Source organism: Myotis nattereri (assembly GCF_964212035.1).
Source record: "Myotis nattereri genome assembly, chromosome: 14".
Classification (NCBI taxonomy): Eukaryota; Metazoa; Chordata; class Mammalia; order Chiroptera; family Vespertilionidae; genus Myotis; species Myotis nattereri.
The window spans coordinates 29,073,360-29,089,243 of NC_138089.1; the positions used below are offsets into that span (position 1 = coordinate 29,073,360).

General features: G+C 55.9%; 1 protein-coding gene across 1 annotated transcript in view; it reads right to left on the reverse strand.

Annotated features, from left to right (window-relative positions):
* Window positions 1-972: 972 nt before the first annotated feature.
* The window catches only part of SLC6A6 (solute carrier family 6 member 6), a 77,659-nt gene continuing 62,747 nt past the window's right edge, over window positions 973-15,884 (reverse strand). The window contains exons 10-15 of the mRNA XM_081105676.1: window positions 14,057-14,169; window positions 9,613-9,750; window positions 8,375-8,477; window positions 7,718-7,818; window positions 5,937-6,107; window positions 973-3,285 (exon numbers count right to left, since the gene is read on the reverse strand). Of these exons, the coding sequence (XP_080961802.1) occupies window positions 3,145-3,285; window positions 5,937-6,107; window positions 7,718-7,818; window positions 8,375-8,477; window positions 9,613-9,750; window positions 14,057-14,169 (767 nt within the window). The 3' untranslated portion in view covers window positions 973-3,144. The remainder of the gene's footprint in view (window positions 3,286-5,936; window positions 6,108-7,717; window positions 7,819-8,374; window positions 8,478-9,612; window positions 9,751-14,056; window positions 14,170-15,884) is intronic.

Consider the following 15,884-nt stretch of genomic DNA (forward strand, 5'->3'; position numbering starts at 1 on the left):
GGGACGGGAGGCACCTCTGCCTCCAGCACTGGCTGCACAGAGCACGTCCCCACCCAGGGGGCAGTGTGAGATGCTGGCTGGGCCACTGGCCACGGTGAGGTGGGACCTGGTGACAGATGCCCTGTGCGAGGCCGAGGGGGGCTGCCTTTCCCCTGATGCTTCACCACTGTCTCCGGGGCTGTGCTGGGACCGGAGGGACCGAGAGGGAAGTACGTTTCGCCCGGAAATCAGAATCCAAGGCCACGTCCTGCTGCCTGGGAGTGGCCTCCTCTGAGTCCTGCCTGGGGTCCTGCGTCTGCGCAGCGACTGGCTGCTGCGGGCCTCCGTCTCCTCATGTGCCACAGGGATCTGGACGCCTCGCTCACAGAGGGCCCCCGGGTGCAGGGCCAGGGCGACCGGTGCACAGGCCTGAGTCACAGCGTGGGGGCCGGTTGGCCCAAGGATGGTCAGTGGGTAGAGGTGCTGCTCACCTGTCTCTGGACGGAGACACTGGACGGAGCGTTTCCTTTGTCCTAAAGGCTCGTTCGTCCTTGGTCTTCAGGGAGAACCGAGGAGCTGCACTCGCCACGCGCATCTCAGAGGACCGGCAGCCGGAACTGACTGCGCACGGTCTGGACTGGTTCCGTCCCCGCTTGCTGGGCCGAAGTCCCTCCCCGCTCCAGGCCTCCATTTCCCCATTTTATGAGAGCGTTCACTGCTCCCCCCTGCACCCCCACCCCCACCCCCACCCCCAGCCTCTCCATCACTGACTGTGTGGCCCCCTGCGGGGGCTAACATGGCCCAGGCCCAGTGTGATGAGGCCTCTCCCTGGTGAGTTTATCCTGGGCCCTCACCCATTTCTGCATCCTAAACGCTCTTCAAACACCTCCCTCGCACCCCTTCCAGGTTCTGCGGGCAGCAGAACGTCTGACCCACCCGGGCCGAGAGTGGGCGCAGCACCGCCCCTTCTCCAGAGACAGGCGGACAGAGTCTGAGTGCCAAGGAGTTTCCTTTATGTGGAGACATAGAAAAGCCGCGCGTTGTTCCACATTGTACTCATAGAGCCAAGTTCTGCGGATACACCAGAGCTAGGGGGGCAGACACGAGGGTCGCGATTGGAGACGGGTGCCCAGGGAGGTGTGAGGGGTGGGCTTGGGGAACGTGGCTGACCTTCCACCCAGCTGGCACCTGGGGACTTGGTCTGCATGTGTCTTTGGTCTGGAATTTGGTCTGGGAATCTGACAAGGAGAGGCCTTCCTCGGGCCCTTTCCAGGATGTTGCAATTTGCCTGCCACCCTGCGGCCTTTCCCTGGGGATCTGAGCCCCAGAGGGGAGATGTGTGTAGCCTGAAATGACCACAGGTGCCCAGGTAGCCACAGCGTGCCAAGCCCCCCTCGCTCCATGATCACCTGTCCCCAATCGCTGACAGTGGTTAGTTTACTAAAGTTCCATAAGACAGGAAAACAGGTAACATTGCTACTCGGTAAAATTAGGGGGGAGGGGGAAACCAACAAAGTCCAATCAGACACAGCAGCAACCAGACACATAGGAAAACAGGAACACGTCGGAACGGAACGGCCTGGAATAGGTGTTGTTTGGCAGAGCAGATGCTTTGGAAACAGCGAAATGTGAAAGTTTACCAAGACAAGAGGTTCAGTGTGGCCTCTGCCCCTGGGGAGGGGGACAGCTAAGCCTCCTCCCTCTCTCGGATTGGGGGAGGGGGTTCCAGGATTCAGAGAGCCCCTGCTCTGAATCTCCACCCTCCACCCCCCTGCTAGGCAGTCACTGCCGTTTGTGACGCTTCGGTTTAGTTTAGACTGAACTTGGAAGTGACTTTAAAATGGCACAGTTTAGGTCCAAATGGGGGCCAGGGTGGAGGTGTGTCCACACCCGGGATGTTAAAGGTGAGTACCTTCCCTGCTGGTTCAGAGAGGACGCCATTCTTGATCGAGCCAGTTCTGGGGTGCCAGCCCCCCGAACAACCCCACTTCCTAGAAAACGCCCCCCACCCCAGGGCCCCCTCTCGGTCCCATGTAGTGCATATCTGACACCAGGAACTGTGGGGGGCGGGGAGGGGGGAGTTTTACGGCCGCCCGGGGTCTACCCAGCGTGGCACTTGTGACTAAACTGGGAGGAAGAGTTCTGAGAGCACTTTACTGGATTCGAGCGTTCGCTAAAGGCCCCGGGACGCTCTTGGTTCTCCCCGCGAGGAGCCCGCGTGGGCCTGGGCTGGGGTCTTAACCAGCGGTGCCAGGAGCTTCTCCCGGCCTCTGGGAGATGAGGGTGGAGAGATGAGGGGAAAGCACCCCTCCCCAACACCGGGCCACCCAAACCCTGGGCCACTTCCTTTGGTCCACTCGCTCACCCCTCGTCCCTCACCAAATACACTGACCTCAAAATAAAAGGCGGGGTTCTGTTTTTTGTTATCAGGCCTCACCTGTCAGCTTTCAGTCAGCGCCTTTATTTGAGGGGCTGGTTCAGCATTTTGGCATCTCTCTTCCTGTTTACAAGTGTCCTGAGCCGACTCCTCACAGCCCTCCTTTCTCAGGCCCCTGTGGGCCTGGCCAGCGGGTGGGGCCCTCTCCCTGCTTCGACTTGAACCAGGTCTGGGAGGTACTACACCTTTAAAATGGGTTGGCTGTCCCAGGAAAATTCCACCCTGCGTTGTTTTATTTGGGGGTGGGGCAGGGAGGGGGCAGAACTTTCTGCCAGCTACACAAGCACCAAAGAATTGCTTTTGAAAACGAGATCTATTGCTGGCAAGATCAATTCAAGTGGTAAAAGTGTATGACAATCTCTAAGTGTACATATAATTATATGTAAAAAAAAAAAAAATACAAAGAAAAATTTACCAGTTCCCATAAAATACATCTAATTCAGTATGAAAGCTCTGCCTTGCCCCGGACTTCTGCCCATGGGTTGTTGTATTTTTTTTTGTTTTAGTTTTTGTTTTTTGTACAAAATATCCCCAAATCAACACAAAATACACACACACATACACACACACACGACACCACACACACACACACACACACACATACACAGTAATATTTTCTGTGACAATTAAAAAAAAATCCTAGTGCAAATATAAAGCTCTGTAAACCTGGTCCTATGAGAATCTAATGTTAGTAAACAGCAGGAAAGCAGCCGTCGGCCCGAGAGAGCTCACATCATGGTCTCCACGATGATGTGGGTGGGCTTCATGAGAGTGCCGTTCATGGTCGAGTGGGAGCTGTAGAGTGCGGCCCCGTCTCGATCCACAGCCCAGCGGTTGGGCTCCCTCGGGGTCAGCAGGTACTTGAGTCTCTGGAGAAGGAAGGGGACAGGCATGGGCGGGAAGTCAGGCGTCTGGTTCTCTGTCCCACAGCCCTCTACCCCATCTGGGTCCCGCCAGCGTGCTGTTTGGCCTTTGGCTAACTACTCTCCTCTCTGTACCTCCTGTTTCATCCACCAGCAAACAAAGACGGGAACTAAGGTTCTTTGAGGTCCCTTCATCCTCCCAGCCGGCTGCCCACTCATGGAATCTGTGAGCGAAGAGCCCTCCCCCAAGGACCCCGAGAGAACCAATGGCAGAACTGGGACCCGGACTCAGGGCTCCTGCCTCCCAGCCGCCCACACCTTCCGTCAAGTGTCCACTCAGGAACGTAAGTAGAGAGCAGTTGTGAACAAGAAGTTGTCTATATAGGCATTCAGTTTATGATGTTCCAGAGCTGCTTACTAAAAGCTATGGTATTTCATTTGAAAACCCAGATTTCCACCTTCTCTTTTAAAAATGGCAAGATCTGGCAACTGCGGGCCCCAGGTCCCCTCTCAGTAACCACTGGCCGAGCTGAGCGACTGCTGCCGGCTGTAGCTTTCCATCACCTTCTCCAGGTCACTCCTGGGCCCGCCCCAGTGGCTTCCCGCACCTGGGTTGCCTGCCTGGTCCCTGAAGAACCGGGTGGAGGCCACAGGTAAAGGGCGACGGGGGGGATGACAGCAGGAAGGGCATCCTGCTCCCCTTCCATCGCTCCCCTCTCTGCACATCTGGTACAGTGGGGTGTGCACGCGGCAGAAGGGACAGGAGACAAAGGCCCCAGACAGCCACTCGAGCTGTTTACATGGGGGCTGAGATGCCACTGGACTCCTCCCAGGACAGACCTGGGTCTGTAGAACCTGGCTCGGGGAGACAGTCATGGCGGGCAGATACCTGGGCAACCGGTGCAGGTGGGAGCCCCAGGGACACATAGCAAAGGCAGATGGCTGGTGGTTCAACTGCCTTCAGAGGAGGGGGTTAGGTGTGTAGGGAAGGAAGGGGTGCAAGTGTGGGGTGGAGTGGATTCCTCACCCACCCCTTCCTCCTCTTCTACAGCAGCCCCACTCTGACCAAACCATTACACTGGGGTTGGAATGATGTTTTAAAATTAGACTCTGAAGTCCTGCCTGGTGGGGCTCAGTTGGTTGGAATGTCCTCTGTACCCCACAAGGTGGGGGGTTCCATGCCCAGTCAGGGCACATACCCAGGTGGTGGGTTCGATCCCCGGTCGGGGCGTGTGCAGGAGGCAACCAATCAATGTTTCTTTCTCTCTCTAAAAAAAATTTAATAAAAAAAAATAAATAAAATTAGACTCTGAAGGGACACAAATTAGTGACCTGTTGGGTGTCCTTGTGTCCCACCACCCATGGTTGAACTATGTAATTGCTCTGGGTACTGACCAATCAGAACAGACATCCAAGCCCCTCTGCTATGCTTCCAATTAACCCTTCAGTTTCAGGATGGTAGGGCCATTCTGGGACTTCCTGGGGAGGGGCTGGGTTGATCTCGTGTGTGTGTGTGTGTGTGTGTGTGTGTGTGTGTGTGTGTGTGTGAGACACCCGGAGGGCTCGGGGCAGTAGCTATTGCCTGTATGTCCCCGGGCTCAGTATTTCAATACTTTAACAAATAAAAGGGCCAGTCTGGCTGAATACTGGGGTCTTCCCCTGTGTCCTCTGAGGAAATACAAGGAGCCGAAGCTGCAGGAACACCCCAGGCCGAGCGCCATGCTTTCCTCCCTGGCACGGCCCAGCTTACTTCCTTTGCCTGGGGAAGGCTGGTCGCTTTCTGCCAGGCCTCTCTCCCCCCAACACCTCCAAGCCATTCGCCTGCCCATAAGGAAACCCACCCAGTCCAAGGGGAGCCAGGGCCCCAGGACATCCTGGCTCCAGATTTTTAAGAGAATAACAATAAAAACAGCCCAGAACAAAACAGTGCAATCTTGGAGCCCACCCAAGCCCAAAGGTTAAGGGAGATTCTAAGAAAAGGATTTCTTGGAAAGTGCCCTGGAATCTACAGTATTGTCTGAGGAATTTCTGGGAGGAGGTGGGAGGCCAGGCGGGGGTGGGGGTAGGGGGAGTGGGGAGAGGGGGGAGGAGACTGGCAGGCACAGAGGCCTGAGAGCTGCAGGTTCCACTGGGACAGAGGTGGCCTCTGAGGTCGGCAGCAGACAGGTGGGTGGCTTCTGGGATCAGGTGGGCTGGGCTCCCTCCCTGGCTCCAGGCTCCTATCTCAGGGCTTCAGAAATGCAGCCCCCACTGCTCCCAAGATAAAGCCAAAGCTCTGAGCTTGGTGTCCAAAGAGGCGGCCACCTCTCCAGCCTCATCACCCACCCCCCAGAGCATGCCACTGCGGCCCAAGGGCTGTCGCCTCCTTGCACCATGTCCCATACCCTCCCTTCTCGAATTCTCTGCGTGGCAAATTCCTCCTCCTGCTCCAGCCCTGCTCTGAATGTCCCCACAGAGCTCCTCCCATGGGAACTGTACTTTGTTCCAGTCCCCCCCCCCCCCCATGCACCCTCTGCCCACAATCCCCACCCCTCCATGGGGCAGGTAGGGGTGCAGGACTCAGGGGAAATGGCGTGTCCAAGGTTACACAGCAGATTACCAGCAGGCTGGCCTTCAGCCTCCCCACCCCCCACCTCAGAGGGGCCCCGAGTGCTCACCACGAGGAACGGCCCTTCCGTCTGGCAGAGGCGGATGACCATGACCAAGGGGACACACACCATGGAGGACAGGGCCAGAAACCAGCCCAGCCCGATGGCCCAGGTGGGGTACACGTACACTTTGTTGTAGGTCAGGGGTATGTACTTGACGAGAGAGAAAATGAAACATCCCTGTGGAAAGATGGGGGCAGTCAGGGGGGTCCTGGCTATTGGGAGGTGGTGGCTTCTGAGACCAAGGCATGTCCCACCCCAGGGGCCTCACATCCTCCTCCTCCAGTCTGCAGCCGAAGGACCTCCCCCAGTCAAATCTGACCACGTCACACCTCACTGCTCTGGGCACCTCAAAACCCTCTGTGGCTGCCCTGTGCCTTCAGGACGCGGTCCTAGCTCCTCAGCCTGGTAGGAGCCACCAGGAGCTGCGTCCCTTCCTTCTCACCTGCCCCCACCCCTTCCTCTACGTCTACAGTCCAGCCACCCTGGACCCTTTCCTGCTCCTCAGCCTCAGGCCCTGAGGCCAGGCTGGTCCCTCTGACTGGACCTCCTTTTCCCTCACCTCCTCTTCCTGCTGCTGATCTAGCTCCCATGCTCCTGCCGCACCTGCCCAGGCCCTCCCCGTCTCAGCCGGGCACCCATACTTTTCCTTCCCAGAGAGCACGTGGTTGCAATCACTTCTTCGGCACATGCCATGCTCACCCAGCCTGAGTCAGTGAGGGGCGGGGGGTATGTGTGTTGTTGCCCAGTTTCTCTAGCACTTGGTGAAGTTCCAGGCGCACACAGCAGGTGCACAATAAGTGACAGCTGCGTGGGTGAAAGTCTTTCCGCCCCTCCCAACCCATCTCCATCTCTGAGACCCAGACCCAGACCCCGGAACAAAGTGTGGACCTGGGCCTTGCCCACATGGGTGTCCAAGCCCAGCTTTCAGCCCAACAAATGACCGGTGGCCATCGAGGTCCATGAACAGTGGGAAGGATAAGGTGGGGTCAGCTCTGAGCCCCGAAGCCTGTGCAGAGACCCCCTGTTCCACAAACGGCTGGGCTGGGTGGGCCCACGGCTCCTGCTCTGGTCAGAATGGCAGCCTCTGAGTCTACCCCAGGTTGTCCTGGATGCCCCGCAATGTGAAAACGACTTATCCTCGCGATCTAATGGTGTGTTTGATGGGAAAGCAAATCCATCTACATTAGAATTGATGATGGGGGGAGGGAGGAAGCATTAGGCAGCAGATGCTTCCATAGGGCACCTGCTGTTGTTCCTGTCCTTCTGTGTGGGGCTGGGACAGACAGGGGAGTACCAGGAGGTGGCTGTCTGGGCTCTCCCAATGCCAGGAAGCTTTGTACCAGCCTGGGACCCATACCTGCCACAGGAGCACCCCATTCCCATGTCTGTGACCTCTCCCTGGGACATCCAATGGCTGCTTAATGTAACCAGGGGCTGGAAGTGGGCTCGCGAGCTCTGGCAGGGTTTGGGGAAAGATGACGTGCTCTCTCACGGATCCCTGAGTTCCTCGATGCGCCCCGATATGTGTTCCTCTCTGAGAACCCTTTGCCTTTGCATGGGCTGGTTCCTTTGCCAGGAACCCCCTTCCCGTCTTCTCTTCCTGACAAGCTCCTACTCATCCTTCAAAACTCATCTCAAGATAACTTTCTGGTGCAACCTGCCCCACCTCCTTCCGGGTGGGGCTGTCGCTAGGCTTCTTCCAGGACAGCGCTCAGCAGATGTGAATGCAAAACAGTTTAGCAGATGAGAAAAGGCTACTCCCCACAGCCAGGCAAGAGGAAACTCACAACACAGAGAACTGGAGTGACCACGGCCCAGCTGTACTTCATCCATGGCCCAGGCCGGTAGCCGATCATGTCCTCAATGCCGTCATACAAGTTATCACCGCCTGCAAGAGACAGGGAGACAGACGGTGACACGGTGCCCGATGCCATGCCAGCATCCACCCAGGGGGCAGCAGAGCAAGGGCTCAGTGCCAGACGGGGTCTCTGGGGCCTGATCCTGGTCCCAGCACATACACCCATGTCCAGCAGATGTTTATCTGAAATTATTTCAAAAGTAACTGGGCATCCTGTATTTTTTGGCCACCTCAGGCATATCCCACTCAAAACCTGCTTTGACCAATCCAAGGCCTCAAGGAGGCCTAGTGGACCATTCCGGGCCCCAGAGTTATCACAGACAGACCCCCTGCACAGCCAAGTCATGTGTTTGTCAAAACATGCAGTCACACCTTGCACCTTTAGCACAGGGAGAATCTGTAGTGTGGCTACAACAATATTTATGTGTATAGGGAAGGGGCCGCCTTCAGATGAAAAGTCCAGGGCAGGAAAGGCCTTCATGTTCAACTCAGAATGCATTCCCCTTAGAATTCTGTTTCCGAGGCTTCTAAATAGTGAGGCTCAAAGGAGAGACGTGGGAGAGGATATGCAAAAACCGGTACTCACCATATATCCAGGCAACAACGAAACATTCAAAGAATGCAACCCACAAGAGGCATACACCGCTAGCTGCATAGTAGTCAAAGAGTTGAAACACATACATGCCACCCTGTGAAGAAAAAAACAGAAGTTTGATTTAGTTTCTAATTCCCTTAATATATGAAGAGCTCTGGTATATCAATAAGAAAATGTAAAAGAAAGTATAATACCCAAAAGAAAAATTGGCAAAGACTATGATAACAGAGTACCTGTGTATAAAGATACTCCACTTCATGTTTGACAAATTTAATCTCTCTCACACACACACACACACACACGGGAAAAGTACAGCAAAGCAACGTCTTCCTTAGCAAAAAATGACGAGTTCCCTGAAGCCTGCTCCCAAAGGAGGTACTTAAACCAGCCGTGGCCAACAGGAGACCTGAGGAACACCCAGCTGCTCAGTGTATGGACTGTGATCTACCTTCTGAGGGGGAGGGTTCTTACAGATACTTCTAGAAAAATACGTTTACTTTTGCTTCCAGTAAGGAAAAGTGGTGATGGGACCCTGAATTGAGTTTGGGGGGCAATGCAACCCTTTGCAGGAGGATATGGGGAGATGGGAGGGGAGAGGGACTGGAGAGAGCAGGCCCTGGCCTATGCTCAGCTCACATGCCTATGTTATTTAGCACAAGAATCTTTTCTTCCCTGGCCCACCTCTTGCTAGACGTGCTGATCCACTGCTGCCTCAGATACTCCTCTCCTTTCCTCTCTTGCTTCTTTGTCCCACTTTAAACAGATCCTCTCTGGACCCTGCCCACTCTCTGAACAGCGCACCCTCCAGCCTCGGTCAGCACTGCCTACAGTATTTACGCTGGAGAGCCACCTCCCCACCCCCCCCCCCGCCCCCCGGCCTGAGAAGGGCGCTGCACAGTCAGGGTGAGCAGAGCTGTTGTTCACATGGATTTTAGCTGAGGCCCCCCTCCCCCAGGCCTTCCAGGATGAGGAAGAGAGAGAGCAGCAGGGCTGCCAAGCTAACAGGAGAAAGGGGGGAGATTGGGTCCACTGCTGGACTCTCCTCCACAGTGTAGGCCCCTGGGCAGGGCAGGACCCCTGAATTGGGTGGGGCTAGATTGCCCATCCTGGTCACTCATCCAGCTGTTGGGGGGACCAGGGAGGTGGTATGGCCTCAAACTGCTCTGAGTTCTTGGAGCACCAAGATCCCTCTGAGGGGAGGCCCTCCGTGCCAAGTGAGAGCCACCTACCTCCGTCACCATCGTCAGCCCCAGCAGGTAGCTGATGCTACATATCAAGGCGATGAAGATTTCCCGACGGAAACCCTTCCTTAGGAAGGATGGGTAAAGATCAACCAAGGATGTGATCTGTCCTTCAACTTCAACAAACTGGAGGGAAAAAGAGAGAGGTTGAGCGGCCGATGTCCTGCACCTCCCTGTGCTTGGAGAGAGGAGCGCGGCACCGCAGTCAGCCGGTGGGGTCAAGTGCAAGCGTGTGAACCGGCCTTGGGGCTCGGCCTGTGGTCAGGCTGCAGTGGCCCATGCGCAGTCCTCCTCGTATTCCACAGCTCGCATCTCTGCTGAGGCTCGTCCTGCCACCAGCACGCCTTTTCCTCATCAGTCAAGACTCAGCTCAAGAATGACCGCTCCTTGGAAGCCAATGCTGACCGCTGCCCTGGCACGTGTGTTGGCATAAGTGTGTCAACAAGACAACCTCCACACACTGTGGTCTTGGTCCTCTCTGAAGCCAAGGGTAGCGCCCCTCATTTCCAGGCCTCGAGTGCCCAGCTGGGCCAGGCACCTGGGGTTGCTCAAATGGGTGGGTAACGCAGGGCAAGTCTGGGCCTCAGTTTCCCCCATCAGATCCACATGGTGGTTTTTTAACTCTTTGGGGATCGTAAGCCCACAGAGAATTTTGCATGTGTGTGTGCCCACCTACTTGCCCACGTGTGTGAGCTCAACGCAGTCATGATTCCAGGGCTCGTTGGACTCTGGGACCCCATCCCTGGGATCCCAAATGTGTGGTAATGTTCTAGAATGAGTCTCAATCTTTCTAATTCTTCCCATCTTTGCACCTAAGAATTTATCTTGGAGACCCATAGCATTATATGGAGAGCTGCCTTGTTTTTTAAATGGCGGCTTAAAACTCCATCCCGTGGACACATGTCGTCAGAGACCTAACCAGTGCCAACAGGTTGCTTCCAGCCTCTGCAGCTACTGACCTGGGCAAGGACTCATCTCTCTTGAGGCTCATGTGCACAAGTAAAACTTCAGGATGAAAGGGCTGCGAGCCTCATTTTACATTTGATGGCCATAGACAAACTGCCCTGCCCACCGACACCCCTCTCAGGCCCATCTGAGTCCTTTAAGTTCTGTTCTTTCCTCTGGGAGAGGCTGCTGGGAAGGAATGTTCCTACACGACGACTCCAACCACGGACTCCTCTGGGACGCATGGCGGAGGAGCAGGGAATACAAAGAGGAATAGGTCCCTTTCATGTGCTGAAGGGGCAGGAGAAATAAGTGCCTCTTTGTTGCCAGGGATTCAGGGAAAAGAGGACCAAGAGGCTCTTGAAAGGAGCCCAAATACAAGGCGCTGATTTTTCGGCCTCTCATTGATGTGTCCGCTGAAGGGGTTTTGAACCTAAATTACTACCGAATAATAGCAAACCTGCAGCTCAAATGTTAGCCTCCGTAGGAATTTAAAAACAAAGGTTCGCTCTTTTTTTTGAGATGGGAAATTACAGACGGGAAGATCATGGGAGTCAGGGCCAAGACTTGCACAAGCCCCTCTTTTCCAAGTGGCCTGCGTTGCCGGAGAACACCGTCTCCTCACTCCCTCCCCACCAGCCCCTTCACACACTCAATCGCTATGTGACCCTGACTTCTTCAAGCCTCAGTTTCTCCCTCTGTAAAACGGGAGGGCCTTGCCTGCTCAGCAGGGATGCTGAGACAGATGTGAACTCATGAGAGTGCACTGGCAATGGGGTGATGCACTGGTTTTAACACATATCAGGGCCTGAGAGGGGGGACTCCTGGGACCGGGGGTCCGGCCCTCGTCTTGTGATGTTTGTTCATAAACTGTGTCCCCTCGGGCAGGCCAGACATCCACAGGCTCCTGCCTCCATGTGGGCAACGTCCCTACTCCTCTCACCAAGACACGCTCGGCAGTACGATGGCTCCTAAGCCAGAGAGTGGCCCCCAAATGCTAGAAATTCTGAGAGAGCGTTTCCTGTAATGAGCAAGCGTCAAGCTCCTCCATCAGCGAGAGGCCCCACTAAGGTGGCCTGTGGGTCTCTGCGCTCCCAGGGGTGGCAGCTACTTGGGGAGAACTCACAGGGAAGGCAAGAGGAACAAACTGGCAGGTCTGCGAACAGGCAGCCCAGGGTCAAGTCATGGCCTCCGGGGGAGCGCTCATCTCTCTACGCCTCAGCTTTCCTGGATTCGGACATTGGGCAGATTAAGGAGCTAATGTAGGGGTGGGGGAGGAGCCAGACTGGGGAAAGGAAGGGTGGGGAGTGAGTGTTTAATGAGAACAGAAGTTCCGTCGGGGGACAAAAAAAAATCTGGAGATGGATGATGGTGATGGTTGCACAATGTGAATGTACTTAATGCCACTGAACTGCACACTTCAAAATGGTGAAGATGAGCAACTTTATGTTCTGTGTATTTTACCACACACACATGCACACAGAAAGCGTGGCATGAAGCCTGGCCCGTGTGAGCACCTCAAAGGGCAGTGCTCTGACCCTGTCAGTGCTGGTGGTGTGTGAGGTGGTCATGTCCCCGAGTTCACAGAGTGCATGGTGCAAAGGAGGGGTGCCAACCTACGCCCCTGGACTGGAGACACCAGGCCCCACCCAGCTCCCCAGGCATAAGCCCACCACATTCCTTGCTGGTACAGCAGGCAGGTCATGTAAGGGCTCTCAGCAGAGCTCCACGCTGTAAGCCTCCCTCTGAGGCTGGCTTCGAGAGCTCACTGAGGGTCCCTTAGTGCCTCGGTCACGGTGGGGCGAGCTCAGAGAAAATCTAATGAATAAAACCACCTCCGCTTGCTCAGGAAGCAGTTTCCGTAGCCCAAGAGGCCTATTTTGGGCCCATGGTGATGTCAGGCCTCATCATTTATTAACCTGTCTCTATTTTTGTTTTTTGCTTTCACTCAGAGGTCTGGAAAAAGTTATAAAAGCCATTTGCTTGGGGCCTCCGAAGGCCAAACTCATTAACTAGGGATGATTAATGGAGCCCTCCTGCTGTTTACACAGCTCAAGCCCATCAACAACTGTGGGAGCATTTTGTTTTCAATCCCCCAAATGTTTTCATTCTGTCTTTTCTGCTAATCCTGCTCCCTTGTCTGCCAAATCCTTGGCTCTGTTCTTGACCTTGCTGGTGGACAGCCTCCTCTGCTCTGCGGGACCTTCTAAGACTTTCCTCTGAGTTTCCGGGGACCCGCCCTGGGCACTGGCTTTATGCTGCTGCCCTCGGAGTGGGCGGCAATACCCTCTCCTGAACTGGCCACACCCCACCTCTCACTGGCTCTCAGATGACCAACAACCTTCATGAGGCAGTCAGACCCGCAGACCACACAGGAGGCTGCAAAATGTCTGCTGTCTGTGACTGCCCTCAGGTGCTGGCCCTTGGGTGGCAGACACCACATGCAAGATTCTAACTAGCCTGGGCACAGGACCAGCCTGCCCCGCACACCACAGCTTCCCACTTCCGGAGTCACACCTGTGCTCTTGAGAAGACCCCTGTGAAAATACACATATCTCCAGGGACAGGTGACCGAGAGCTCATGTTATGCATCCTCCCAGCACCACTGACTGCTCTGCACCAGGCATGGTACCTGGTGCTTCATACAAGGCAATGGAGATACGATCACTCCCATTTACCAGAGGAGGAAAGTGAGGCTCAGAGGAGGAGGAAATGTGCCCACCATCACACAGCAGCTTGGGGGGCTTAGAACTGTGTGACTCCCAAGGCAGATGCAGGCCCTGGCTGGTGCTCACTGAGCACTAGGTGGCGGCCTGAGCCCTGGGGGGAGGGGCTGTGGGGGTTAGGAAGTGCAGGAAGCAGCCTGGGTGCAGTTCGGCCTCCGGAGGGCAGGAGCCAGAACCTCCGGAGGACAGGGTGGTTTGAGGGAGGCTCCCCGAACTCGGCTGTTTAGGAGGCACTGGAGGACTAGGGTTTCACTGTGGGGACCAGCTCCCTGACTCCTGTGCTCCAGGAAGCACAGAAGGGTGTGGTGAGCTTCCGCAGCCCCACTCAGGACCCTCAGTGCTGGCCGGGCAGGGACCACCTGTGCTCTAAGCAGAGACGCTTGCCCCTTCCCTGTATTGCCCTTGTGCCTTATCTACCCTGGGCCCCGCCCTGCCCAGCCTCTCCACGGAGCGCACCGTTTCTGGCCGGCCTTGCCCTTTTAGTTCCCACCTAGGGCTTTGTTTAACCACACCCTTGGTTGTCCATTTCCCCTTGCTGAGGTAAAAAACTTGAGCTTTGGGGCAGATGTCCTGCTTCTGCGGCCCTGAGAACTTTCCCACTCCGGGTTCCCAGAGGAACCCTTGCTGGCCGAAGGGGTAGCAGGTCTGATGTGAGGGTGGAAAGGGTGTAACCACCTCACACATGGCAAAGGAGGCTTTTCCAGAACCAGGTTCCCCCTGGGCAGTCCCGCCCTGGGGCCAGCCCCTCCATCGGTACATACCTGGCTATCCAGTCCAAGCAAGAGAAGCATAATAAAAAAGAGAATGGACCAAAAAGTGGGCAGCGGCATCATAGTCACAGCTTTTGGGTAGGCAATGAAGGCCAGGCCGGGACCTAAGGGGAAGAGAAGACGGGGAGGGGCAGAGGGGGAGACACATCAGCACGGAGACCCGCAGCACCAGAGCGCACACAAAGACACATTGGTCTAAGGCGGGTCTCCCAAACCCAAACGCAGGGAGGAGCCGGCCTGAGGTCCTGCCCGGGAGAGAGACCAGGCCTGTCTCACTTTGGGCGGGACGCACGGGCGCTCAGGCAGGGCCCTGTTTTAGCATCTGTCTCCTAAGCGGCAGCACCAGAGGCCTCCTCACACACCAGCATCCGGGCGGACACTGGCTATTTGGGTGGGAAACGGGGCTGAGCCTGGACTCGCTCTGCCAGCTTGGAAAAGGTTCGCCCTCCCCCAACCAGAGCAACCATGCCAACATGTGCTGGAAGGAAGCAAGGGGGGAAGTCCTGGGTACCTGACTCCCAAATCCCCGTCTGCAAAGAAAAGGCTTCTACTGAAACACTGCGTGAGTGGAAAGGAAAAAGAACAGAGAACCATGCCCTGCAGGGCCAAGGTCTCCTCAGGGGTGTCTCTGTGCACCCACCTGAGCACCGTCAGAGCCCAGGCCCAGCGCTGAAGGGAGGGAGGGGTGCGTGCGGCAGGCGGGCAGGCCGCCAGGCCTGGGAGACCCCCGGCCTATATTCAAGTCCTCGTCCCACTGGCTCCTCCATCTGCTCTTTACATCACCACAGGCCCTCTCCGGTACTCAGGTGCCCTCCCGGAGAAGGGAGGGCAGGTCACATAAATGGCTCCCAAGGAGCCGTCCCGTGTTCAGACTCTCAGATGCTGACACTGCGCCCCTCGCAGAGGGCTTCCGGTTTCTAAAGAGGGACCCCGACGGAATCTGGTGGCAGGGCTTGGGACAGGAGCCCCATCCGCTCAGGGGGTGCCTTTATGACTGGACACGTTCTGAAGACGTGAGAAATGTCTCCGTCTCCAGCCGACCTGAGAGAAGATGCATGGGGAGGAACTGGGTTGTAACTGAGACCTGTGGGTCCACGAGACGGGAGAAAAAGTAAAATCCACAACTAAAAAAAAAAAAAAAAAGGTCAAGAAAAGAGATGTGAAACAACAAAGAGGGCTGGAGGCGGGGTATTTAAGCAGATATCAGAACCACATGAATGGTTTAAGGATGGGAAAAAAACTGTGAAACAAATTGGAGCCAGAAACCACATCCCACAGCATTAAACACAAATGTGGCGTTCAAGGGCGAGCCCTTTTACAATGCAGAGTCCACTCAACTCGAGGAAAACCCGACGCTGACCCAGTGTCCTCAGGCGGCTAGAAAACTAGCACCTAAGAGATGGTGGAAAGGGTGCTCGTACTTAACCCCAAAGCCCAAGTTGGACCAGGAAGCCATGCTCCCACCTAGGCTGGGGCCCTGGGCCCCCCAACACGTCAGCTCTGCGTGAGGAGTCAAGTCCAGCCCACTTTGAGACAGATGTAAAATGGGACCGCCCCCCTCGTCCCCCCACCCTCCGGGGCCTGTGAAGGTTCTCAACGCGCTCGTTTCTGTATTTCAGTTTTGCCTTTCTCAAGCCAGCCTCTGGGAGCGGTCCGGGCGCCGCTCTAAAGCGCGCGGCGAACTCTAGAGAGAGACGTCCCTGTGAGAGACGGCGGCCGCTCCGAGCGCTCTGCAGGCCCCTGTTGGCGGAGAACGCGCCTCTCTACATTTCATTTGCACTCCGTTCGGCTAAATAATGATCTCGTTCAAATGTACTTG